The 27,918-nt window shown below is 43.4% G+C and overlaps 1 protein-coding gene and 1 pseudogene across 1 annotated transcript; both read left to right on the forward strand.

Annotated features, from left to right (window-relative positions):
• Positions 1 to 740: 740 nt before the first annotated feature.
• Positions 741 to 27,847, forward strand: LOC139162999 (zinc finger protein 420-like; annotated as a pseudogene).
• On the forward strand, positions 15,199 to 22,274 carry LOC139163184 (zinc finger protein 202-like). Its single transcript, XM_070744145.1, has 5 exons — positions 15,199 to 15,276; positions 17,638 to 18,190; positions 20,888 to 21,002; positions 21,139 to 21,221; positions 22,065 to 22,274. Exons 2-5 carry the CDS (start codon positions 17,738 to 17,740, stop codon positions 22,272 to 22,274), a joined length of 861 nt encoding a protein of 286 aa, XP_070600246.1. The 5' UTR covers positions 15,199 to 15,276; positions 17,638 to 17,737.
• Positions 27,848 to 27,918: the final 71 nt, after the last annotated feature.

Consider the following 27,918-nt stretch of genomic DNA (forward strand, 5'->3'; position numbering starts at 1 on the left):
AGCAGCAGGAGAAGAATCGGGGATCCTAGGACGGCGGTGAGGATCCCTTCCCGCCCCGTGTCCGGGTAAGAGCCCAAGTGGGGGCAGAGGACGGTCGGCCTTGCGGAGGCCCAGCAGGAAAGGAGAGAAGCCTGGGGAGGAGGCAATATTCGCCCCAGGCTCCCCGAGGGCCCAGTCCTCTGCTGCCCGGCTTGTCCGGAGGTGGAAACAAGCGTGTTGACCTCCATCTGCCTTGGGTCTCCGGGCAGGTTGTGTGAATCTGCCTGCGTGTCAAGAGGGAGATTGGGTTCTCCCAAGGACACCCTGAAGAAGGGAAAGTGGGAATCCTCAGCCAGGTTCCATCTCCTGACATTGGATGAGATCTAAACTTCACGTGGTTTGTTCACCAGTTTTGGGTTGGCCAGGTTGTGTGAATGCTTAGAAGGAAATGCAGATGGCAGGTTCTTAAAAAGAAGCTTTTTCCTGTGACCAAAAGAAATATACAATGGCTGGAAGAGAAAATCCTATGAGCTGAATGCGATTGCGATCATTGACCAGCTTAGAAAAAAAAACCCATTCCTTCCATGGGGATGACTTCTAGTTCAGTGTTTAAATTCTTCACTTTTTAATTCTTGGAATTTATTTTCTTTTCCATCTCAGGTAGATGAACTGGAAGTAATTTTCTACATCTTCACGTGTGGACAAAATTATTTCTTGGCTAAAGACGGGAGGAAAAAAAACAGAATTTCCAGAAGAGACATATGAACGAAAAATCATTAGGAGATTGAGAAGATTCCTTGCACCCATTTAAATTTGCCTTACAGGACAAAGACAATATGGAGACACAACTTTTAAGAAGTGAGAGAAATGGAAAAGGCCCCTTTGCTGTTCAGCATGGCAGTTGTGGGGAGATCTGGGCAAGAACTGGGAAGAAAACCCTGGAGGAGGAAACCCTCCATTCAGAATTTCAACCCTGGAATTTGAGAAGCCTCCAATACCAGGAGGCTGAGGGTCCCCGAGGACTTTGCAGCCAACTCCATGACCTTTGTAGGCGATGGCTGAGACCAGAAACACACACCAAAGCCCAGATGCTGGACCTGGTTGTTCTGGAGCAGCTCCTGTTCCTTTTGCCCCCAGAGATGGAGAGTTGGGTGCGGGAGTGTGGAGCAGAGACCAGCTCCCAGGCCATAGCCCTGGTGGAAGCCTTCGTCCTGAGTCAAGAGGAGGAACGAAAGGAGCAGGTTGAGTTTCAGGTGGGAGACCATCATTTTATTTATTTATTTATTTATTTATTTATTATTATTATTATTATTATTATTATTATTATTATTATTATTTAGATTTGTATGCCGCCCCTCTCCGTAGACTCGGGGCGGCTAACAACAATAACAAAGACAATATAAGAACAAATCTAATAATTTAAAAAACACTAAAAACCCCATTATTAAAAGCAAGCATACACACAAACATACCATGTATAAACTGTATAGGCCCGGGGGAGATGTTTCAGTTCCCCCATGCCTGAAGGCAGAAATGGGTCTTAAGAACTTTACGAAAGGCAAGGAGGGTGGGGGAAATCCTAATCTCCGGGGGGAGCTGGTTGCAGAGGGTCAGGGCCGCCACAGAGAAGGCTCTTCTCCTGGGTCCCGCCAAACGACATTGTTTAGTCGACGGGACCCGGAGAAGGCCAACTCTGTGGGACCTAACCGGTCGCTGGGATTCGTGCGGCAGAAGGCGGTCCCGGAGATATTCTGGTCCGATGCCATGAAGGGCTTTATTTAGTCCAATACATAATACACATTGAAGGGAATAGATATTTAGTTATATAACTGGAGAAACGAATAGAAGAAAAGATATAAAAGTATAGGTGAACAAATTTGAAAGGAAGAAAAGGTAAATGAGATAAGGAGAGACAATTGGACAGGGGACGGAAGGCACACTGGTGCACTTATGCACACCCCTTACTGACCTCTAAGGAACCTGGAGAGGTCAATCGTGGATAGTCTAAGGGAAAAATGTTGGGGGTTAGGGGTTGACACTACTGAGTCAGGTAATGAGTTCCACGCTTCGACAACTCAGTTGCTGAAGTCATATTTTTTTACAGTCAAGTTTGGAGCGGTTAATATTAACTTTGAATCTGTTGCGTGCTCTTGTGTTGTTGCGATTGAAGCTGAAGTAGTCATTGACAGGTAGAACGTTGCAGCATATGATCTTGTGGGCAATACTTGGATCGTGTTTTAGGCGTCATAGTTCTAAGCTTTCATGACCATGGATTGATAGTCTGCTTTCGTAGGGTCTTCTGTTTCGAGTGGAGGAGTGAAGGGCTCTTCTGGTGAAGTATCTTTGGACATTTTCAAGGGTGTTGATGTCCGAGATGTGGTATGGGTTCCAGACAGATGAACTGTATTCAAGGATGGGTCTGGCAAAAGTTTTGTAGGCTCTGGTGAGTAGTGTGAGATTGCCAGGGTACAAAGAATGTGTTTGAATTCTGCACCCCTCTCTCCAAGACAACTACTTGGAGACCTTTTTCCCAATCCTTGTAGGATATTGTTTGGTTTGTTTCTCACTTAGCCTCACGGATGGATGTTGGGGGGTTTTCTGTGTTCAGAGAACAAGAATCAACCTAAATTAATTGATTGATTGATTGATGAGTTGAAAGGGACCATGCAGGTCATCAAGTGCAACCCCCTGCCTGAGCAGGAATCCTAAAGCACCCCAGCCAAGTGGCAGTCCAATCTCCTCTTGAAAGTGTCCAGAGTTGGGGAGTTCACAACCTCCGCAGGCAGGTTGTTCCACTGGTTGATCGCTCTGACCATCAGGAAGTTCTTCCTTACTTCTAGGTTGAATCTCTCCTTGGTCAGCTTCCAACCGTTGTTCCTCGTCCGGCCCTCTGGTGCTCTGGAGAATAGAGTGACCCACTCCTCTCTGTGGCAACCCCTCATATACCTGTATACAGCTATCATGTCCCCTCTGGCCCTCCTTTTCTCAAGGCTATCCATGCCCAGTTCCCACAGTCTCTCTTAGTAAGTTTTGGTTTCAAGTCCCCTAATCATTTTGGTTGCTCTTTTCTGCACCTTCTCCAGAGTTTCAATGTCTCTTTTGAAGTGTGGTGACCAGAACTGGATGCACTACTCCAGATGTGGTCTGACCAGGGCGTAGTAGAGTGGTATTAATACTTCCCTGGTCTTGGAGTGTATCCCTCTGTTGATGCAGCTTAGGATTGTATTGGCTTTTTTGGCCGCTGCTGCACATTGCTGGCTCATGTTTAGTTGATTATCCACCAAGACTCCAAGATCTCTTTCGCAGTTACTGCTGCTAAGTGGGGTTTTTCCCAGGCTGTATATGTGTCTAGGGTTTTTTTTAACGAAGGTGAAGGACTTTGCTCTTGTCGATGTTGAACATCATGTTATTAGTGTGGGTCCATAGTGTTAATCTGTCCAGTTCTGTTCTGGAGTGTTCATTAACTCTTCTTCTTTTCTCCTTTCTCCTAATTTCAAGTCTGTTGTGAAGATCAGAGGTCTTGAGGGATGGAGGAATCCTTCAAATCCCCTTCAGGAGATGTTTCGAAGGAGGATCTCTCAGGAAAGTCCATGTCAGGACATCTCTGGAGGTAACTGGAGATTCTCCCACTCTATAGAGAAATCCATTTTCTCTTTCATCTTCTCTCTTCCGTAGAAATACCTAGTCCTGTTTTGTTAATTATAAAATTCTGTCTCCCACGTAGTGAAGAATAGAGTGAAGCTAACGCCTGCTTATGATGGAACTGAAACAATTGTTGAAGCTACAACTGAAGTAAGAGAAGTGTAATTAAAAAATAAACCTATATCTCAATGTTAGCATTGGTTAAGTAGAGAGTAATCCTTTGACTTCCTTTGAGTGATTTTTTGACATGCAATTGTGCAAGGCTGCTGAAGAATAATTGAAATAGGAACGTTAACAAATAACCATTTTTAAAAGGCCTTACATCTAAATATTTTTTTTAAATTTTTTTAAAAATATTTTTTATTAAATTTACAAAAATATACACAAGAAGGAAGAGTAGGTACATCGTATTTTGCATCATTATGTCGACATATAATCACATGGTCTTGTTATATTTATATCATATAATTATTCTGTTTAAGTAAGCTTTATCAATTCAACATATATATCACTACCGGAAAAAAAAGAAAAGACAAATATATCCAAGCTAAAGATTAAGTTTAAATCGTTCTGTCTCAATAACTTATTACCTTTTAACTCTTCCTTCCCCCCCCCCCCAGTGAACTGTTTCTAACAGTTCTAAACCTCTTAGATTAAAGATTGAGCGGCATATGGTTGCTGCGGTTTTTCCGATATTTTTTCTAGTCTACACTTGAATTAAGGTCCGATTGAATTGAAAAAGATGTTGATAACAATCCGATAAAGATAATCAGAGTTTTATATTTGGTCAGTGTCAAAACCTTTTCTTTCTTTCTTTTTTCTTTTTGTTACCCAATCATAGAATTTTTCCCAAATCTCATAATATCTTGAGTCTTCTTTGTTTTTAAGTTTTTGGGTGAGTCTGTCCATTTCTGCACAGTCGTATATTTTCTTAATAATTTCTCTTTCGGTTGGCGTGTCCTCTTTTTTCCAATTCTGTGCAATTGTGATTCTCGTGGCTGTGATTATGTGTTGAATCAAATAGAAGTCCTCTTTTTTACATTCTAGATCTATTATGCTAAAAGGAATCTCATTCCTCATTTTCTTCTGCAAATACAGGAGGGAGTCACTGAGAAATGGGGTTTTTAAGGCACGTCTGCCAGTTGATTCTCTCCAAATGCAGGAAGTCTTGATGTTGGATGGATGGATGGATGGATGGAGAGAGAGAGAGAGAGAGAGAGAGAGAGATAGATAGATAGATAGATAGATAGATAGATAGAAAAAATAGATAGATTGATGATAGAGAGAGAGAGAGAGAGATAGAAAAAATAGATAAATATAAAAAATAGATAGATGATAGATAGATAGAAAAATAGATTGATGATAGATAGATAGATAGATAGATAGATAGATAGAAAAAATAGACAGATTGATGAGAGAGAGAGAGAGGGAGGGAGGGAGGGAGGGATGGATGGATGGATGGATGGATAGATCCAGAAGGAAACGGGTTCATTTTATTTAGCACTGAAAGTTTATATCTGTGCTTGCAGTGATTTAAACAATAGGACGTGTAAATTCTCCTGGTTTTATTCTGTTGTATTTTTCTTTGTTCAGGAGGGCCATGTGTCCTTTGAGGAGGTGGCTGTGTCTTTCTCTGAGGAGGAGTGGTCACAGCTGGATCCTCATCAGAAAGCGTTGCATTGGGAAGTGATGTTGGAAAATCGTATGAACGTGGCCTCTCTGGGTAAGAGTTTGCTTCTCCCAGGCAGAGTATTCGGGAAGACATTCTGTAATTCAATAATATCAACTATATCATTTTAATAATAATTTTGTTAAAGCACTTTGATCAGAATTAAAAACAATTCAAGTTTTGAAGAGGAAATGAAGGCAGTGTAAGATGATAAATGAATAAGAAAAATATATACAGTGATCTCTCGATTAGCGCGGGGGTTACGTTCCAAGACCTCCCGCGCTAATCGATTTCCACGTTATAGTGGTGCGGAAGTAAAAAACACCATCTACGCATGCGCGCCATTTTTTTCATGGCCGCACATGCGCAGATGGTGGAGTTTGCGTGTGGGCGGCGGGGAAGACCAAGGGAAGGTTCCTTCAGCCGCCCAACAGCTGATCTGCTCCGCAGCGCGGAAGCAGCGAGGAGCCGAAGATGGGGTAAAGGCAAAGGGGAAACCCCATCTTCGGCTCCTCGCTGCTGCCGCGCTGCGGAGCGGATCAGGTGTTGGGCGGCTGAAGGAACCTTCCCTTGGTCTTCCCGCCGCCCAGGCAAAGGGGAAACCCCAAGATCGCTTGCCGCTTGCCGTATTGCAGCTTGGAGCCTTGCTTCGCCTCCTTCGCTGCAATACGGCAAGCGGCAAGCGGCAAGCGATCTTGGGGTTTCCCCTTTGCCTGGGCGGCGCTGGGGCCATGCGGAGCCGCTCATCTAGGGGGGCGTGGACCGGCAAGGTGCCCTCCGCTCTCTCTCTTTTTCTCCCTGTTACCGGTGTGGTATAAGAGAGAGAAAGAGAGAGAAAGGAGGGCGACTTGCCAGTCCACGCCCCCCTGGATGAACAGCCTCGCATGGCCCCAGCGCCGGGCTCCGCTGTTGCCTCCGCCCCCATTCGGCTCTGCAGCTGAGAGGCCTTCCCGGCAGAGCCCTCCCCAACAGCTCCCGCCGCCAGCGCAAAAAAGAAAAGAAAAAAAAATCCCCAAAAGAGGCAGGCACAAAGCGGGGGCACAAGGGGAGCTGCCCGGCAGAGGTTGCTTTTTTTCTTCTCGTGGGCAAGTGGAGGGGGGGAGAGAGAAGGGAGGAAGAGAGTGTGAGAGAGGAAGAAAGAGAGAGAGAAATGATAGAAAAAAGGGGAGAAAAAAAGAGAAATGAGAAAATGATTGAAGCATAGTGACAGGAAAGAAAGAGAAAGAGACAGAGAAGTGACTCTTGGTGATGACGTATGACGTCATCGGGTGGGAAAAACCGTGGTATAGCAAAAAAACCGTGGAGTATTTTTTAATTAATATTTTGTGAAAAACCGTGTTGTAGCGTTTCGCACTAATCGAGACCATGCTAATCGAGGGATCACTGTAATAAAAGGAAAAAAGGAAACCGTATCTTTCTCTAAGGTTATACAATAATTTTCTCTTTTAAGTAATGGATCCTTTGTAACCTTCAAACTTGCAGATCACAAGTTCAATTTTTCTGTTTTTTTAGCAAGAATTCCAACAGGAATTTCCAATCACTAATTATTATTATTATTATTATTATTATTATTATTATTATTATTATTTATTAGATTTGTATGCCGCCCCTCTCCGAAGACTCGGGGCGGCTCACAACAATAGTTCCGGAGGTATTCTGGTCCAATGCCATGTAGGGATTTAAAGGTCATTACCAACACTTTGAATTGTGACCGGAAACTGATCGGCAGCCAGTGCAGGCCACGGAGTGTTGGGGAAACGTGGGCGAATCTAGGAAGCCCCACGATAGCTCTCGCGGTCGCATTCTGCATGATCTGAAGTTTCCGAACACTTTTCAAAGGTAGCCCCATGTTAGCAATAGCTTTTTAACAGAGCCAGCATATTGCCCTCACCATCCGGGTCCTCATTTGACCCACCTCGGAAGGATGGAAGGCTGAGTCAACTTTGAGCCGGTGATGAGATTTGAACCGCTGACCTACAGATCTACAGTGAGCTTCAGTGGCCTGCAGTACAGCACTCTACCTGCTGCGCCACCCCGACTCTAGTTGTGCTTTATGCAAAGATTAAATCAATTTTACCCATTTAAGGAAATTTTCTTTAAAGTTCATGTCTTCAAAAATTTTAAATCAACACTGTCCAAATTCTCAAAACTCTACATCTAAGAAGATTGGTACAGCTTGTTTTTTTATTATGTTCAAACTTCCTGCAATTTGATCTTCGCCATGTTTATTTACTTATTTATTGTTAGAGTTGGAAGGGACCATGCGGGTCATCAAGTCCAACCCCCTGCCTAAGCAGGAACCCTATAGCATCCCAGCCAAATGGCAGTCCAATTTCCTCTTAAGTCCAGAGTATTGGAGTTCACAACGTCTGCTGGTAGGTTGTTCCACTGGCTGATCGTTCTGACCATCAGGAAGTTCTTCCTTATTTGCAGGTTGAATCTCTCCTTGGTCAGCTTCCAGCCGTTGTTCCTCGTCTGGCCCTCCGGTGCCCTGGAGAATAAAGTGATCCCCTCCTCTCTGTGGCAACCCCTCGTATACCTGTGGACTGCTATCATGTCCGCTCTGGCCCTCCTTTTCTCTAGGCTATCCATGCCCAGTTCCCGCAGTCTCTCTTCGTAAGTCTTGGTTTCTAGACCCCTGATCGTTTTGGTTGCTCTTTTCTGCACCTTCTCCGGAGTTTCAATGTCTTTTTGAATAAACAAATAAATAAATAAATAAATAAATCATTTTTATTTCTCCTTTTTTTAAAGGTAATAATGGACAGGAAAATGAAAATTCCACAGAACCATTCCCGGTGCTTACTCACAAAGACCGACTGGAGAAGCCTGCAGATCAAATGGAAGTGGAGATGCATGAGATAAACCAGTCAAATAATTGGAATCAGGAAAGTCCGTCTTCCATTGAAGCTCCGGTGCAAGACTTTCTTGCTCAACAAAGAAAAATAAAGAAAAAACACACGGCAAAAAGTGTAAAACTATTCAAAGACAAATTTGTTGTGAATGAACACTATCACAAAACATGCAGAAACACTGGAAAAAATTCCACTCTTCCTTGTGAAAATAGGTCCAGTACACATCAGAAAAGCACCCAGGTAGACGAGAAGCCATATACATGTTTGGAATGCGGAAAGAACTTCAGAAGAAGCAGCCATCTTACTTCCCATAACTGGATCCACAAAGGAGAGAAGCCTTATAAATGTCCGGAGTGTGGAAAGAGCTTCTGTGAAAACGTGTCTCTTACTGTTCACAAGAGGATCCACACAGGGGAGAAGCCTTACAAGTGCTTGGAGTGTGGAAAGACCTTCAGAACCAGCAGTCACCTTACTTACCATAACTGGATCCACACGGGGGAGAAGCCTTATAAATGCACGGAGTGTGGAAAGGGCTTTATTAAGAGCAGTCATCTTACCTCCCATGCACGAATCCACACAGAGGAAAAACCATACAAGTGCGCGGAGTGTGGGAAGCGTTTCAGAGAGAGCCGTTCTCTTACATCTCATAAAAGGATCCACACAGGAGAGAGGCCATATCAATGCACGGAGTGTGGGAAGACCTTCGTTCAAAGTAGTCACCTTACCTCCCATAAATGGATCCACACGGGGGAGAAGCCGTATAACTGCACGGAATGCGGAAAGGGCTTCAGTCAAAGGAGTTCTTTCATTTCCCATAACTGGAGCCACACGGGGGAGAAGCCGTATAAATGCCTCGAGTGCGGAAAGGGCTTTGTTAAGAGCAGTCATCTTACCTCCCATAAAAGGATCCACACGGAGGAGAAGCCATACAAGTGCACGGAGTGTGGGAAGAGTTTCCGAGAGAGCCGTTCCCTTGCAGCTCATGAAATGATCCACACAGGGGAGAAGCCATACAAATGCACGGAGTGTGGAAAGACCTTTATTCAAAGCAGTCAACTTACTTCGCATAAACGAAAACACACGGGGGAAAAACCATATCAATGCATGGAGTGCGGGAAGAGTTTCAGTCACAATAGTTCTTTTACTTCCCATAAAAGGATCCACACAGGGGAGAAGCCGTACAAATGCACGGAGTGTGGGAAGGGATTTAGTCAAAGGAGTTCCTTTGCTTCCCATAAAAGGATCCACACAGGGGAGAAGCCGTACAAATGTGAAGAGTGTGGAAAGGACTTTACTATAAGCAGTTATCTTAATTCTCATAAAAGGGTCCACACAGGAGACCAGATGTTCAAGTGCATGGAGTGTGGAAAGGGATTCGGTCAAATTTCATCTCTTATGAGACATAAAAGAATCCATTCAGGGGAAAAGCCATATAAATGCGTGGAGTGGGGAAATGACCTAATTTTCCACACACAGATCCATTTGGGTGCAAATCCATTTAAATTCCAGATTTAGTTGACGAAATCTATGCATTTCCTTTTTATGTATAGGAAATGGAGTTTTTTGAGTCTATGCCCACAACTGGAAAATTACCAATGGAAACACAAAAAATGGACCCAGCTGTTTTAATACTAGTGTGGATTTTTGATGTTACAGTGTCCCCTCGATTTTTGCGGGTTCGAACTTCGCGAATAGCCTATACCACGGTTTTAAAAAAAATATTAATTAAAAAATACTTCACGGGTTTTTTTCTATACCACGGTTTTTCCCGCCCGATGATGTCCTACATCCTCGCCAAACTAATAATTTTTGCAAATAAATAACAAAAAATAATTATTGTTAATAAATAAATATGTTTATAAATATCAGGATCACTAAGTGTCTTATTCAACGGTGAGTACCAGTAATAATGGTGAGTAAATGGTTGTTAAGGGAATGGGAAATGGTAATTTAGGGGTTTAAAGTGTTAAGGGATGGCTTGTGATACTGTCCATAGCCAAAAATGGTGTATTTACTTCCGCATCTCTACTTTATGGAAATTTGGACTTTCGCAGGCGGTCTCGGAATGCATCACCCGCGAAAATCGAGGGAACACTGTACTGTCAATTTGACTGTGGTCAACACTATTTTATATCAATATTTTTTTCCCCCTTTAGGTCTATCTAGTTTCCAATTGTGGTCAATTCCAAGAAAATGTCTCTTTTAATTATCTCAGATTATGGACTATGCAATTTTATAAGATGTTAATATTGTGGTCTTGCAAGGAAATTTTGCACAAATTGTTTGTTCTTTCTACTCAATCCTCGTTGTGGGAAGGTTATCAATGAGTAAGACGTTTTACAAGATATAATTTTTCCAGCAATAAAAGCAGTAAAATCACCTTGAGGCACTTCTTCAAAATGTTTTAGTCTTCCTTTCACTATGGCAGACATGCAGATGTTCTATGTTAGAAATATCCATCTGGGTTCAGGTCCAAGTGGGAAGAAAGACACTGGAAACAGAGACTGCTTGGAAAGATGGTTTAATGGTGGACGGGATCATATCTTTCGTAAACTCCTTAAAACCCACCTTTGCCGTCAGGCATGGGGGAATTGAGTCATCTCCCCCGGGCCTATACAATTTAAGTATGGTATGTCTGTGTGTATGTATGCTTTAATAATGGGGATTTTAATGTTTTCTTTTTAATCGTTAAAATTATTAGATTTGTTATGAACTGTTTTCTATTGTTGTGAGCCGCCCTGAATCTATGGAGAGGGGCTGCATACAAATCTAATAAATAAATAAATAAATATCTCCGGGACTGCCTTCTGCCACACGAATCCCAGCGACCGATTAGGTCCCACAGAGTTGGCCTTCTCCGGGTCCCGTCGACTAAACAATGCCAGGGGAAGAGCCTTCTCTGTGGCGGCCCCGACCCTCTGGAACCAGCTCACCCTGGAGATTAGAAATGCTCCCATCCTCCTTGCCTTTCGTAAACTCCTTAAAACCAACCTCTGCCGTCAAGCATGGGGGAACTGAAACATCTCCCCCTGCCTATGTAGTATTCTGTATATGATATGACTGTATGTATGTTTTTTATATATTGGGGTTTCTTGTTTTTTAGACTTTTTAAATGTATTATTGTTATTTTAGAGTTTATTAGATTTGTCATTATATACAGTAGTCCCTCACCTATCGCTGGTGTTAAGTTCCAGACCTGGCCGCGATAGGTGAAATCCGCGATGGGGAATTTATCGACTGATAGTACTTATTTAAGTATTTATATTGTAATTGTTTGGTAAGTTTTCATTGTTTTAAGTGTTTATAAACCCTTCCCACACAGTATTTATTTTAGATACAGTATTTAAATACAGTATTTACAATTTTAGATATACAGTGATCCCTCTATTATCGCGAGGGTTCCGTTCCAAGACCCCTCGCGATAATCGATTTTTCGCGATGTAGGGTTGCGGAAGTAAAAACACCATCTACGCATGCGTGCCCTTTTTTTCTATGGCCGCGCATGCGTAGATGGTGGAGTTTGCGTTCCCCGCCGCCCACGCAAAGGGGAAACCCGATTCGGCTCCTCGCTGCTGCTGCGCTACCGAGCAGATCAGCTGCTGGGCGGCCGAAGGAACCTTCCCTGGGTCTTCCCGGCCGCCCACGCAAAGGGGAAACCCCGGCTCCTTGCTGATGCCCGCTGCTCGCCCGCCCGCCAGCAAGAGGGGGAAGACCCAGGGAAGGTTCCTTCGGCCACCCAGCAGCTGATCTGCTCGGCGCAGCAGCAGCGAGCAGACGAAGATCGGGGTTTCCCAGCCGCCCACGCAAAGGGGAAACCCCGGCTCCTCGCTGATGCCCCCGCTCACCCGCCCGCCGCCCGCCAGCAAGAGGGGGAGAGATAGAGAAAGAGAGAGAAGGAAAGAAAGAGATGAGAGAGGGAGGAAGAGAGTGAGAGAGGAAGAAGCAAGATAGAGAAAGAGAGAGAGAAAGAAAGATGAGAAAGGAAGGAAGAGAGTGACGTCATCGGGTGGGAAAAATCGCGATATAGCGTTTCGCGAAGATCGAGATCGCGAAAATCGAGGGATCACTGTATTTTTTTTTTTGAAAAACCTGCCGATCGAGTTCGGCGGGCTGTTTAAATATGTCGATCGACTTCCTCAGAAACCCGCGATGAAGTGAAGCCGCAGTATAGCGAGGGACTACTGTATTGTTTTTATCATTGCTGTGAGCCGCTCTGAGTCTACGGAGAGGGGCGGCATACAAATCTAATTAATAATAATAATAATAATAATAATAATAATAATAATAATAATAATAATAAAGAAATAAAAGCCAATACATACCTGTGTTTCCCAGACAGCCACCTGGTCCTTGTCTTCTGACTGACAGGCCATTTCTGACAAGATCTGGCCTTTTTTGATGCCTCTTCCAATCTCTGCCCAGCCTTCAGGGCAGCTGTTCTTTATTTTATTTTTTTACTATTTGTTTTGTCCAATAAACAATAATACCTAATGAGGGTTATAGAGGATATAATCAGGCAGAATGTATTAAAGGGGGGACGAATCCCAGCAACCAGTTAGGTCCCACAGAGTTGGCCTTCTCCGGGTCCCGTCGACTAAACAATGTCGTCTGGCGGGACCCAGGGGAAGAGCCTTCTCTGTGGCGGCCCCGACCCTCTGGAACCAGCTCACCCTGGAGATTAGAAATGCTCCCATCCTCCTTGCCTTTCGTAAACTCCTTAAAACCAACCTCTGCCGTCAAGCATGGGGGAACTGAAACATCTCCCCCTGCCTATGTAGTATTCTGTATATGATATGACTGTATGTATGTTTTTTATATATTGGGGTTTCTTGTTTTTTAGACTTTTTAAATGTATTATTGTTATTTTAGAGTTTATTAGATTTGTCATTATATACAGTAGTCCCTCACCTATCGCTGGTGTTAAGTTCCAGACCTGGCCGCGATAGGTGAAATCCGCGATGGGGAATTTATCGACTGATAGTACTTATTTAAGTATTTATATTGTAATTGTTTGGTAAGTTTTCATTGTTTTAAGTGTTTATAAACCCTTCCCACACAGTATTTATTTTAGATACAGTATTTAAATACAGTATTTACAATTTTAGATATACAGTGATCCCTCTATTATCGCGAGGGTTCCGTTCCAAGACCCCTCGCGATAATCGATTTTTCGCGATGTAGGGTTGCGGAAGTAAAAACACCATCTACGCATGCGTGCCCTTTTTTTCTATGGCCGCGCATGCGTAGCTCCCCCCCGAAGATTAGGATTGCCCCCACCCTCCTTGCCTTTCGCAAACTCCTTAAAACCCACCTCGGCCACCAGGCATGGGGGAATTGAGTCATCTCCCCCAGGCCTATATAGTTTATGCATGGTATGTTTGTGTGTATGTCTGGTTTTTTAAATAAGGGTTTTTAGATATTTTTGAATACAGTATTAGATTTGTTGTACTTTTTTTTTTTGTTATTGCTGTGAGCTGTCCCGAGTCTGCGGAGAGGGGCAGCATACAAATCTAATTAATAATAAGAATAAGAATAAGAATAATAAATGAGCAAGCAAAACTACTGTGGGACTTCCGAATTCCGACTGACCGAATTCTGAAGCATAACACACCAGACACCCTGATTGTGGAGAAAAAGAAAGTATGGATCATCGACATCGCAATCCCAGGGGACAGCAGAATTGAGGAGAAGCAGCTAGAGAAATTAGTGAAATACGAAGATCTAAAAATCGAGCTGCAACGACTCTGGCATAAGCCAGTGAAAGTGGTCCCAGTGGTACTTGGCACGCTGGGTGCAGTAACAAAGGATCTCAGCGGACATTTGAAAATCATCGGAATTGACAAAATCTCCATCTGTCAATTGCAAAAGGCCGCTTTACTGGGATCGGCAAAAATAATTCGTGCTTGGGAAGCGCGCGACTGGTGATGAAATACAAAATCCAGCATAGTGATCTCGTTTGTTCCGTTGTACTGACATAATAATAATAATAATAATAATAATAATAACAACAACAACAACAATAATAATAATGGAGAAAATAAAGGAGTAAAATATAGCAGGAAAAGATATAGGTATAGAAGAGATGATATAGGAGATATATGAGAGACAATAGGACGGGACGGAAGGCATTCTGGTGACCTCTTAGGAACTTGGTGAGGTCAACCGTGGATAGTCTAAGGCAGTGGTTCCCAACCTTGGCAACTTGAAGATATCTGGACTTCAACTCCCAGAATTCCCCAGCCGGCAAATGCTGGCTGGGGAATTCTGGGAGTTGAAGTCCAGATATCCTCAAGTTGTCAAGGTTGGGAAACCTGGGTCTAAGGGTAAAGTGTTGGGGGTTAGGGGATGATACTACAGAGTCCGGTACTGAATTCCATGCTTCGACAACTCGGTTACTAAAGTCGTATTTTTTACAGTCAAGTTTGGAGCGGTTAATATTAAGCTTGTATCTGTTGTGGGCTCTTGTGTTGTTGTGGTTGAAGCTGAAGTAGTCTTTGACAGGCAGGACGTTGCAGCATATGTTCTTGTGGGCAATACCTAGATCACTGTTTCCCAACCTTGGCAACTTGAAGATATTTGGACTTCAACTCCCAGAATTCCCCAGCCAGCAAATGCTGGCTGGGGAATTCTGGGAGTTGAAGTCCAGATACCTTCAAGTTGCCAAGGTTGGGAAACACTGACCCAGATCATGTTTGAGGCCTCTTAGTTCTAAGCTTTCTAGACCCAAGTGAGTTTGGATCCGCCAGAGGGATTTTTCTCCACCTCCTCAGAAGGAAGGAGCGGAAGGTTGAGAAAGTGCCGCCTCTGTCTGGAGGTGCCGAAGCCCCTTTCTCAGACAGGGAGGCATTGAGAGGCGCTTTCCCTCATCCCTGCCTTCCTCCTCTTTCCCGCCTTTGCGGGTGAATCTTGCCACTTTGCGCAGAGTCCACCAGGGGGAGCGCGCAGCTTCGGGACAGTACTGAGCATGCGCTGGCCTCTTCCGCTATGACAAGACACACATGATTCCCTAGTTGGAAGGTATTGGAGGCGCTTCTAAGCCTCCCCCCCACACCCCGGGAGGGGCCGTTGCAGGAGACGCATAGGCTGCTAGGAAGCCTTGGAGGGATACGGATCCAGACGAGACTCCCGAGTTCTGTGAGTTGCGGCTCTGCCCATGCAAAGGGGTCCCGCATTGGAGGCGTGCGTGCAGACGGGCCAAGTCTTCTTTCGGGGTCGGAGTTCGGAGTCCCATGTCCCCCTGCCGCCCTTTCCCATGCAGAGGCCAGGCGGGGTGGGGTGGGGAAACAAAGCAAAGAAATGGGTTCTCTCTAGAGTAGTGTTTCCCAGCCTTGGCAACTTGAAGATATCTGGACTTCAACTCCCAGAATTCGCTGGCTGGGGAATTCTGGGAGTTGAAGTCCAAATATCTTCAAGTTGCCAAGGTTGGGAAACACTGCTCTAGAAGGAAGGGGCCGTTTCCCCCACATTTCCTGGGGGAGCCCCTACATTTATTAGATTTGTATGCCGCCCCGAGTCTGCGGAGAGGGGCGGCATACAAATCTGATAGATAGATAGATAGATAGATAGATAGATAGATAGATAGATAGATAGATAGATAGATAGATAGATAGATATAGATAGATATAGATATAGATATAGATAGATAGATATAGAGAAAACATATATATATAGAGAGAGAGAGAGAAAGAAAGAGAGGGAGAGAGAGACAGACAGAGATAAATAGAGATAGATAGAGATAGATAGATAGATGATAGATAGATAGATAGAGAAAGAGAGAGAGAAAGAGAGAGAGAGGTAGAGAGAGAAAGAGAGAGGTAGAGAGAGAGAGAGAGAGGTAGAGAGATAGATAGATAATAGATAGATAGAGAAAGAGAGATAGATAGAGATAGATAGATAGATAGATAGATAGAGAAAGAGAGATAGATAGAGCGAGAGAGAGAGAGATAGATAGAGAAAGAGAAAGAGATAGAGAGAGATATATAGATAGAGATAGATAGAGAGAGAGAAAGATAGATAGATGAGAAAGAGAGAGAGATAGAGATAGAAAGAGAGATAGATAGATAGAGAAAGAGAGATAGAGATAGATAGATAGATAGATAGATAGATAGATAGATAGATAGATAGATAGATCTATATGCATTGGATGATGGCTTCTTAATTCAGGTTTCTGAAGTTCTCAAAGGATTCAGGCCGGATGGGCTTACGTTGTTTTTATAATACATTCGCATATTGATTTGTTTAGTTAATAAATGGGTTTACGTAGTGCTCCTCTCAATTTCTGTATGAGACCTGTGACACTCACACTTTAAAGAGTCTGGTCTTTATTCACAATCATTGAAATAAGTTGAATAAGTAATTCAGAAATAGGAATCCAAAACATATTTTATGTATTTCTCTGGCGTTTTGAAACCGTGGTAACTGAAATGTTCTCCTTAATTTACACCAGATAAATCAACCTGCCTAATAAGATTCTCCTTCCTCTTTCCAAACATTAGTAGATTCGTTTGACATCATTTTATGTTTGTTTTGGAGATGGATCCTCAATAGTTAAATTAGTTGTGAGCCGCTCCGAATCTTTGGAGAGGGGCGGCATACAAGTCTAATTAATACTAATACTAATAAAATACTAATACTTCTACTACTACTACTACTACTACTACTACTACTGCTAGTCATATTATTATTATTATTAATTATTATTATTATTATTAATAATAATAATAATACAGTAATAGTCATTACTGTGGGACTTCCGACTTCAGACTGACCGAATTCTGAAGCGTAACACACCAGACATCCTGATTGTGGAGAAAAAGAAAGTATGGATCATCGACATCGCAATCCCAGCAGACAGCAGAATTGAGGAGAAGCAGCTAGAGAAATTAGTGAAATACGAAGATCTAAAAATCGAGCTGCAACGACTCTGGCATAAGCCCGTGAAAGTGGTCCCAGTGGTACTTGGCACGCTGGACGCAGTGCCAAAGGATCTCAGCGGACATTTGAAAACCATGGGAATTGACAAAATCTCCATCTGTCAATTGCAAAAGGCCGCTTTACTGGGATCGGCAAACATAATTCGCCGCTACATCACGCAGTCCTAGGTGCTTGGGAAGCGCCCGACTGGTGATGAAATACGAAATCCAGCATAGTGATCTCGTTTGCTGTGTTGTACTGACATAATAATAATAATACTAATGATGATAATAATATTTATTATTATTATTATTATTATTATTATTATTATTATTATTATTATTTATTGGATTTGTATGCCGCCCCTCTCCGGAGACTCGGGGCGGCTAACAACAATAATAGAACAGTATACAAAATAATCCGACGATTAAACGATTAAAAACCCATTAATATAAAAACCAAACATACATACATACTACTACTACTACTACTACTACTACTACTACTACTACTACTAATAATAATAATAATAATAATAGTCACTCTGTAATTACTGGAGATTTCTGTTATTTTCCATTTCAGATATGTAAAGTGGAAATCTTTCCTGCTCCCTCCGAAGACAAAAGCATCTTGTAAGTGTGGAGGGCCGAATGTCCTTGGGAAACTTGACCAGGATCTTGTCATGCAATCCAGGTCTTGTGAATCCATTGATCTATTTTGCAACTGTATTAGAGACAAAAAAGAGAAGATGGAGAGACAACACCTAGCAGATGCAGGGACTGGAAAACTCCCTCTTGTTGCTCAGCCTTGGAGCTGTGAGAAGAATGAATCAAGAACTAACAGTTTAGCCAGCCATTGCCGTCCCTTCGGGAAAGTACGGTTCGAAAAGGTGACTGGACCCCGAGATGTTTGCAGTCGCCTTCACCGCCTTTGCCTTCAGTGGCTGCAGCCAGAAAGACGCACGAAAGCTCAGATGCTGGATTTGGTGCTCTTGGAACAGTTCCTGGCCGTCCTACCCGCAGAGATGGAGAAATGGCTGCGGGAGTGTGGAGCGGAGACAAGTTCCCAGGCTGTGGCCCTGGCGGAAGGATTCCTGCTGAGCCAGGAGGAGCTGAAGTTGCAAGAAGAGTTACAGGTGTGAGAATATAGCCACGGCAGGTCTGGTGATGTCTCTCAATTTGTCAATGTCTCTCTGATAAGAGCTTTTTGGCATTAGGAACAGCTAAGGCCTTTCGTAAGCTCCTTAAAAACCACCTCTGTCGTCAGGCATGGGGGAATTGAGATATTCCCTTCCCCCTAGGCTTATAAAATTTATGCATGGTATGTCTGTATGATTGGTTTCTTAAATTGGGGGGTTTTTTACATTATTTTTAGTATTAGATTTGTTCATATTGTCTTTTTGCTGTTGTTAGCTGCCCCGAGTCTACGGAGAGGGGCGGCATAAAATCAAATAAATAAATAAATAAGGAAGGAAGGAAGGAAGGAAGAAAGTTGTTTCTTTTTCTTATTTTTAGAAGATGTATTTGGGGAATTCTTCTGTTGGTATGTCTCGGTATAGCTAAGCTATGAGACCTTTGACAAACACCGAGCAGAGATTAAGAAGAGTGTGGTTGTGTGTGTGTTATAGCCAATAATGACACAGACTTAGTTATGCTGATTAAGTACTATTTACATATATACATAAAACAGAAACAATCCATAAACTGCATATAGCAACCACTAAGCAATACAATATTTATTTATTTATTTACTTACTTACTTACTTACTTATTATTATTTATTTTTATTATTATTATTATTATTATTATTATTATTATTATTATTATTAATTAGATTTGTATGCCGCCCCTCTCCGAAGACTCGGGGCGGCTAACAACAATAAAGAAAACAGTGTAACAAATCCAATATTAAAAAGCAATCTAAAAAACCCTAATTTAAGAGACCAATCATACAAACAAGCATACCATGTATAAATTCTATAAGCCTAGGGGGAAGGGAAAAATTTCAATTCCCCCATGCCTGACGACAGAGGTGGGTTTTTAAGAGCTTACGAAAGGCAAGGAGGTTGGGGGAAACTCTGATATCTGGGGGGAGTTGGTTCCAGAGGGTCGGGGCCACCACAGAGAAGGCTCTTCTCCTGGGTCCCGCCAAACGACATTGTTTAGTCGACGGAACCCGGAGAAGGCCAACTCTGTGGGACCTAACTGGCCGCTGGGATTCGTGCGGCAGAAGGCAGTCCCGGAGATATTCTGGTCCGATGCCATGAAGGGCTTTATAGGTCATATCCAACACTTTGAATTGTGACCGGAAACCGATCGGCAACCAATGCAGACTGCGGAGTGTTGGAGTGACGTGGGCATATTTGGGGAAGCCCATGACTGCTCTCGCAGCTGCATTCTGCACGATCTGGAGTTTCCGAACACTTTTCAAAGGTAGCCCCATGTAGAGAGCGTTACAGTAGTCGAGCCTCGAGGTGATGAGGGCGTGAGTGACTGTGGCATTATGAACAGCTAAGGCTAGTTGTTTCTTATTCTTATTTTTAGAAGATGTATTTGGGGAATGCTTCTGTTGGTATGTCTCGGTATAGCTAGGCTATGAGACCTTCGACAATCACCGAGCAGAGATTAATAAGAGTGGATGTGTGTGTGTTATAGCCAATATTGACACAGACTTAAGTTATGCTGATTAAGTACTATTTACATAGAAACATAGAAGATTGATGGCAGAAAAAGACCTCATGGTCCATCTAGTCTGCCCTTATACTATTTTCTGTATTTTATCTTAGGATGGATATATGTTTATCCCAGGCATGTTTAAATTCAGTTACTGTGGATTTATCTACCACGTCTGCTGGGAGTTTGTTCCAAGGATCTACTACTCTTTCAGTCAAATAATATTTTCTCCTACTGCTTTTGATCTTTCCCCCAACTAACTTCAGATTGTGTCCCCTTGTCCTTGTGTTCACATATCTACATAAAACAGAAACAATCCATAAACTGCACATAGCAAGCACTAAGCAATACAATATAAACTGCATATAACAAGCACTAAGCAATACACATTTCCCCCTCAAGGTAAAGACAAAAGTGAATAAGCAATTCAGCATCATTGTAGGTAGGAGTACCAAAACTCTTAAAGTGATATTACTACTTAAATACAGTAGTACCTCTAGATACAAGGTGCTCCACATGCAAGTATTCCAAGTTACGAGCCACGACACGAGCGAAATTCTGTTCGACACCCGAGCTCAAATTCGGGATACGAGCCGAGCTTCCACTAGGTGGCGGCAGAATCCTTGCTTCTGGTTATCTCGGCGCGAAAAACAAAGTCTAAAGGCATTCGTTCGAGATGCGAGTCGATCGACTTACGAGCTCGGGTCTGGAACGAATTAAACTCGTATGTCGAGATACTACTGTACAATAAACTACAATAGGCAGTTTAACATGGCAATTCTGAAGTTAGTTGGGGGAAAGATCAAAAGCAACATGAGAAAATATTATTTGACTGAAAGGGTAGTAGATCCTTGGAACAAACTCCCAGCAGACGTGGTAGATAAATCCACAGTAACTGAATTTAAACATGCCTGGGATAAACATATATCCATCCTAAGATAAAAATACAGGAAATAGTATAAGGGCAGACTAAATGGATCATGAGGTCTTTTTCTGCCGTCAGTCTCCTATGTTCCTTAAACAACCATGTACTAACATCTCCCACCTTCATTTTCCATCTTCAGTGTTATACATTGGGGTCTCCCAGCTTGAGGGTGTAGTATGAGAATTCATTTCTTTCTCTCTGCTCTTCCTTGTTTCAACTGGAACGCCGTGTCCAGATATCCTTGGAAGCAGCCACTGAGTATGTCAAGGGAAGGAAAGAATCCAAACTCTCTCCAGAGCTACTGGTTGGGGAGATCTTTGAAAAAGATCAAAATCAGGATGCCATGTCAGGTAATGGAAGCTGCACCTGTTTGATGTGGGGTTTGGGCATCCAGATAACTGATTATTTTGTTCCTCTTGAGTGGAATTAATCTTTTTTTTTTTTTTAAAAACAAATTTCCTTTCATACTTTTTCTGCCTTCCACAGAGAACCGAAAGCAGTCCTTGGTATTTTTCGAATCACCTCTTGTTTGTGATGTAGCTGAAAGAATGACTGAATCTCTGCCTCAGGTAGGAGGAACATTGGAAAAGATCCATGAATCTTGGATGGGTTTCATTTTGTTCTAGTTTAAGGCAGAGAGGGAGAGGAAGAGCTGGGATAGGGTCATCCCTGTTCGGACCAGATTGCCTGAAGAGGGAGATTGTGATCCCGCTATATAGAGCACTGGTGAGACCACATTTGGAGTACTGTGTTCAGTTCTGGAGACCTCACCTACAAAAAGATATGGACAAAATTGAACGGGTCCAAAGACGGGCTACAAGAATGGTGGAAGGTCTTAAGCATAAAACGTATCAGGAAAGACTTAATGAACTCAATCTGTATAGTCTGGAGGACAGAAGGAAAAGGGGGGACATGATCGAAACATTTAAATATGTTAAAGGGTTAAATAAGGTCCAGGAGGGAAGTGTTTTTAATACGAAAGTGAACACAAGAACAAGGGGACACAATCTGAAATTAGTTGGGGGAAAGATCAAAAATAACATGAGAAAATATTATTTTACTGAAAGAGTAGTAGATCCTTGGAACAAACTTCCAGCAGACGTGGTTGGTCAATCCACAGGAACTGAATTGAAACATGCCTTGGATAAACATAGATCCATCCTAAGATAAAAATACAGGAAATAGTATAAGGGCAGACTAGATGGACCATGAGGTCTTTTTCTGCCGTCAGACTTCTATGTTTCTATGTTTATGTTGTGTCATCTGCCAAAGTTTGTGAATTCTTATTTTGAATTCTGCAGCAGATAATCATTTCATTAATTGCAAATCTCCCTTGGAATTGGTGGGAGAGAAGTCTCAAATTGTTCTTGCGGTTGTTGTTTTTTAACGCAGAAATTTGTTTCCTTGTTTAGGATTTTGTGTCTTTTGAGGAGGTGGCTGTGTATTTTTCTGAGGAGGAGTGGTCTCAGCTGGATCCTGACCAAAAAGCTCTTCATCAGGAGGTCATGCTGGAGAATTCCATGAATTTGGCTTCTGTGGGTAAGAACCTCTGTCTGTGGTTCTATCTCTTACTTGTTGCACCCAACTTGCACAGAAGAGTTACATTAGTTAAATGTGAATGACAAAAATTAAAATAATTTTGCAGGCAAAGAATTTTTTTTATTTTTCTCTCCAATCACAAATGTAGTTTAAAATACCATCCACATCGAGTTACAATATAATTAATAAGTTTTTAAACTTACGGTATACAAATGAAAAACCAATACAGTAGTACCTCGTGATACGAACCCCTCGCCATACGAACATTCCGAGATACGAACCCGGGGTTCGAAAAAAAATTGCCTCTTCTTACGAACTTTTTCTGCCTTACGAACCTGCCGCCTGAACGCCGAACCCAGAAGTTCTGCAAAAGTTCGGGTTCGGGTGGCCACCGAGAAGCCCCACCCAAGAAGCTTTGACGTCACGGAGACGTCCTTCCTGGCCAGCCAAAACGTGGACTCCAGGAAGGACGTCTTCGGAGAGGGGCGGCATACAAATCTAATAAATACAAATACAATACAATACGTCTTCGTGATGTCAAAGCTCCACCCATGGAATTCCCTATTGGGATTCCCCACCTCCGTTTGAGCCTCCCGACTGTCCGACAGCTCCGCGGCTCTTTTGCAAAGCTGACAGCTGGGCGGCGGGGCTTCTCGGCATCCTCCCGAACCTGAATGCCGAACCCGAACTTTTGCCAAACTTCCGGGCTCAGCGTTTGGGAGAACGCCGAGAAGCCCCCCGGCTATTTCAAAAGGTGACAGTCGGGCGACAGCTTTTTTTGTGTTGTTTTTTTTCTTGCACGCATTAATTCATTTTACATTGTTTCCTATGGGAAACATTGTTTCGTCTTACGAACTTTTTGCCTTACGAACTTCCGGGAACCAATTAAGTTCATAAGACGAGGTATTACTGTACTACCTCCATTGCTTTTAATATCTGAACAAAAATGGCTACTCAGATTTCTTATATAAAATCAAAACGCTATTAGCTAATACAAATTTTAAGCTGTTTCTAATTTTAAACACCTCTAATCCATAAGGCTCTATTATCTCAAATTTTCTCCATATCTCCTCCGACTCAATTTAAATGTATAGTTCAAAATAAATAAATAAATAGAAAATGCCCTTTTAAAATAAAAAGAAGAAAAGTGAACCTAAACAAAAACCCCAAATACATTAATACCTCGTCTTACGAACCTAATAGGTTCCGGAAGGAGGTTCGTAAGGTGAAAAGTTCGTAATACGAAACAATGTTTCCCATAGGAAACAATGTAAAAGCGATTAATGCGTGCAAGGGGAAAAAAAATCGCAAAATGGCGCTCCGTCAGGCACCGCCGCCTGGCTGTCACCTTTTAAAACAGCCGGGCGCCTTCTCAGCGTTCTCCCGAACCCGAACTTTTGCCGAACTTTTCGGGTTTGGGTTCAGGAGGCCGCCGAGAAGCGCCACCGCCCACCTGTCACCTTCTGAAACAGCCGGGTGGCTTCTCGCCGTTCTCCCGAACGCCGAACCCGGAAGTTCGGCAAAAGTTCGGGTTCAGGTTCGGGTTCCGGAGGCCACCGAGAAGCACCCGGCTGTTTCAGAAGGTTACAGCTGGGCGCTGCCGCCCGGCGGAGCGCAGGTTTTATAATCAGCAGCAGCGTTTTTGGCCAATCTGGAGGTGGGGAATCCCAAGAGGGAATTCCATGGGTGGATCTTTGACGTCACGAAGACATCCTTCCTGGAGGCCACGTTTCGGCCGGCTAGGGAATTCTGGGACTTGAAGTCCAAATATATTCAAGTTGCCAAGGTTGGGAAACACTGGACTAGATGACCTGCAAGGTCCCTTCCAGTTTTAATAAATAAATAAACAAACAAACAAACAAACAAACATATATTTATATTACTGAAAGAGTAGTAGGTGCTTGGAACAAACTTCCAGTAGACGTGGTTGGTAAATCCACAGCAACTGAATTTAAACATGCCTGGGATAAACATATATCCACTGTAAGATAAAATACAGAAAATAGTATAAGGGCAGACTAGATGGACCATGAGGTCTTTTTCTGCCGTCAGTCTTCTATGTTTCTAAAATTTTGGGTGGGGGAGGAGAGAGAATTGATATTTAAACATGTTTCTAACCTTGCTGCAATTTCTCATGTTTCTTTTTGAAGAAAACAATGTCAAAGAGAGTAAGAACTACATGGAACAACGCCAAGCAATCCTCCCCAAAAAAGGAAAAGAGAAGTTTGCCGACCAGCTGGAACCAAAAAACGACGAGAGAAACACATCACAATGTGGAATTAAAAAAAGCTTTTCTTCGATTAGTCAATCTACTTATCCTGGGAAGATCCATACAGAGGAAAGACCCTATAAATGCCTGGAATGTGGGAAAAGTTTTTCTAAATCCAGTCACCTCATTCGCCACAAAATGACGCATTCGAAAGAGAAACCGTACGTCTGTATCCAGTGTGGAAAGGCCTTCCGCGATAATTGCTCTCTTGGAAGCCACCAGAGGAATCACAATGGAGAAAGGCCCTATGTATGTCTGCAGTGCGGGAAAGCCTTTACTCAAAGCGGTGCCCTTGCTACTCATAAAAGAATCCACACAGGAGAGAAACCATATCAATGTACGGAGTGCGGGAAGAGCTTTACTCAGGGCAGTCATCTCACTTCTCATAAGTTCATCCACACAGGGCAGAAACCATATCAATGCATGGAGTGTGGGAAGAGCTTCACTCAGAGCAGCCGTCTTACTTCTCATAAGTTCATCCACACAGGGGAGAAACCGTATCAATGCATGGAGTGTGGGAAGACGTTTAGTCAAAACAGTAATCTTACTTCCCACAAAAGGATCCACGCAAAGAACAAGTGCAGAGAACGTGGAATGGATTTCTGTGAAAACCCACCTCTTACGGAACATGGAAGGATCCACATAGGGGAGAAACCCTATAAGTGTACGGACTGCGGAAAGGGCTTTTCTCTATTGGATCACCTCGTCTCTCACGAAATGACCCATTCAGAAGAGAAATCTCACACCTGCTTGGAGTGTGGAAAGGTTTTCCCTGATAATTATGTTCTTAGGAGCCATCAAAGGAGTCACAGGGGAGAAAGACCCTATAAATGCATGGAGTGTGGGAAGACCTTTGCTTGGAGCAGTAATCTTTCTTACCACAAAAGGACACACATAGGGGAGAAGCCATACAAATGTGTGGAATGTGGGAAGGGCTTTAGTACCAACAGTTACCTTACTGCCCATAAAAGGATCCACACAGGGGAGAAGCCGTATCAATGTATGGAGTGTGGGAAGAGCTTTAGAAGGAACAATCTTCTTACTTGCCATAAAAGGATCCACATAGGGGAGTAGGAGGATTCAAGGCAAAAGACAAGTAGAGATAAGGGAGTTGATGGCGTCTAGTGTTGGGTGAACCGAACTCGCACAATTCGGGTTCGTGCCGTTCGTGATGCTGACCCCGACCCTGAAATTTTTTAAAACTTCGGGCAAAGTTCGGGGTCGCGTTCGGCGTTCGATCGCCTCGGCTGGCCAGGAAGTGACGTCTCCGTGACGTCAAAGTCCCGCCCCTGGAATCCCCTCTACCTGCCACCCCCGCTCCCCTTTATTATTTATTAATTAATTTGTATGCCGCCCCTCTCCGCAGACTCGGGGCGGCTAACAGCAATAAAAAAGACAAATATAACAAATCTAATATAAAAAATAATTTTAAAAACCCCAATTTAGGAGACCAATCATGCAAACAGACATATCATGCATAAATTGTATAAGCCTAGGGGGAAGGGAATATCTCAATTCCCCCATGCCTGACGACAGAGGTGGGTTTTAAGGAGCTTGCGAAAGGCAAGGAGGATGGGGGCACCCCTGATATCCGGGGGGGAGTTGGTTCCAGAGGGTCGGGGCCGCCACAGAGAAGGCTCTTCCCCTGGGTCCCGCCAAATGACATTGTTTAGTCGACGGGACCCGGAGAAGGCCAACTCTGTGGGACCTAACCGGTCGCTGGGATTCGTGCGGCAGAAGACGGTCCTGGAGATATCCGGGACCGTCTTTGATGTCGGAAGGAGGATGGCCGCGCGCTGTGTATGTGGGGAGCGTTTCTCCATTGGGAAAGTAAGACGGTGGTAAGTTTCTCGGCAGGGACTACCTTGGCGGCAGCTTTAACACACCGAGAAACTTGCCACCGTCTTACTTTCCCAACGGAGAAATGCTCCACACACACACGGCATGTGCCCGTCCTCATCCTCATCACCCGCAAACCCCACCCCATTCCTCGATGACCGTGACGGCTTTCCCTCCCCCCTTCCTTTATTATTATTTTTTCCTTTACCTTCAGGAGACCGTGATTTGAGGAGTGGGGGGGGGAGGGAAGTGGGTGCGGAAGACCCGCTCGCTCACTTGCTCTCCTGCTGGCTGCAAAGACAGATAGGCATGGTGAGGCGGCCGCGGGCTGCTTTGGCAGAAGACTAGCGGGGCCAGAAGGGTTCGGCGGGTTCGGATTCCATGAACTTGCCTGAACCAGCCGCCAAGGTCGCACGAACCCGCCGAACCTGAATTTCGTTGGGTTCGCCCAACACTAATGGTATTTTAATAGTGTAGATAACTAGATTCCTTTTTATGGTGGCACTACAGTGGTACCTCATCTTACGAACGCCTCTTCTAACGAACTTTTCAAAATATGATTTTTTTGCCTCTTCTTCCGAACTATTTTCACCTTACTAACCCAAGCCGCTGCTGCTGGGATGAAGGGGTTTCTTTCCCCCCCCTTTTTTGAAGAAAGAAAGGGGAGGGGCGGCTTGGAGGGGGGAAAACTGCATTTTAAAAACTAGGAGAACAGCGTGCTTGCAGGCACTGAAAGAGTGTCTTTTGAAGAAAGAAAAGGGAGGGCGCCTAGCCTTGCTTCTTCCACCCGCCCCCTTTAGCTGCTCCTCCCTGCCCTCTGTTCGCCTCCCTTCTAAAGTTTGGGATTTTCCTGAAGGATTTGCACGCATTACTTGCTTTTACATTGATTCCTATGGGAAACATTGTTTCATCTTACGAACTTTTCACTTTACGAACCTCCTCCTGGAACCAATTAAGTTCGTATCATGAGGTACCACTGTACTTTAATTTCTTTTTATGATGGCGCTATTTCTTAGTTTACTTAATCTTGTTACAATCTGCCTTTCTATCTTTGCTTCCCATTGTTTAACGCAAAGTAATAGCTGAGAAAGAAAACGGTAATGAACATAGATTTAGAAAATACAGCCTGAATTTCAACGTACAGCTCACTGGCTTTGTGTCCTAACTTTGTGTGGTGATTTTTGTTTTCTTAATTGCAAAGTAAAATAGCAAAAGACTGTGTGTCCTGGCATCACAAACCATGCTAGAAATGTATGGGAGTCATCTCTCAATTCACAAAGGAATAATTATATTTTGGATATGAAAATAATAAAGTCCAATTTATTTATTTATTGGATTTGTATGCCGCCCCTCTCCGTGGACTCAGGGTGGCTAACAACAGTGATAAAAACAGCATGTAACAATCCAATACTAAAACAGCTAAAAACCCTTATTTATAAAACCAAACATACATACAAACATACCATGCATAAATTATAGAGGCCTAGGAGGAAAGAATATCTCAGTTCCCCCATGCCTGACAGCAGAGGTGGGTTTTAAGGAACTTACGAAAGGTGAGGAGGGTGGGGGCAATTCTAATCTCTGGGGGGAGTTGGTTCCAGAGGGCCGGGGCCGCCACA

This window comes from Erythrolamprus reginae, chromosome 2 (genome assembly GCF_031021105.1).
Source record: "Erythrolamprus reginae isolate rEryReg1 chromosome 2, rEryReg1.hap1, whole genome shotgun sequence".
Taxonomy (NCBI): Eukaryota; Metazoa; Chordata; class Lepidosauria; order Squamata; family Dipsadidae; genus Erythrolamprus; species Erythrolamprus reginae.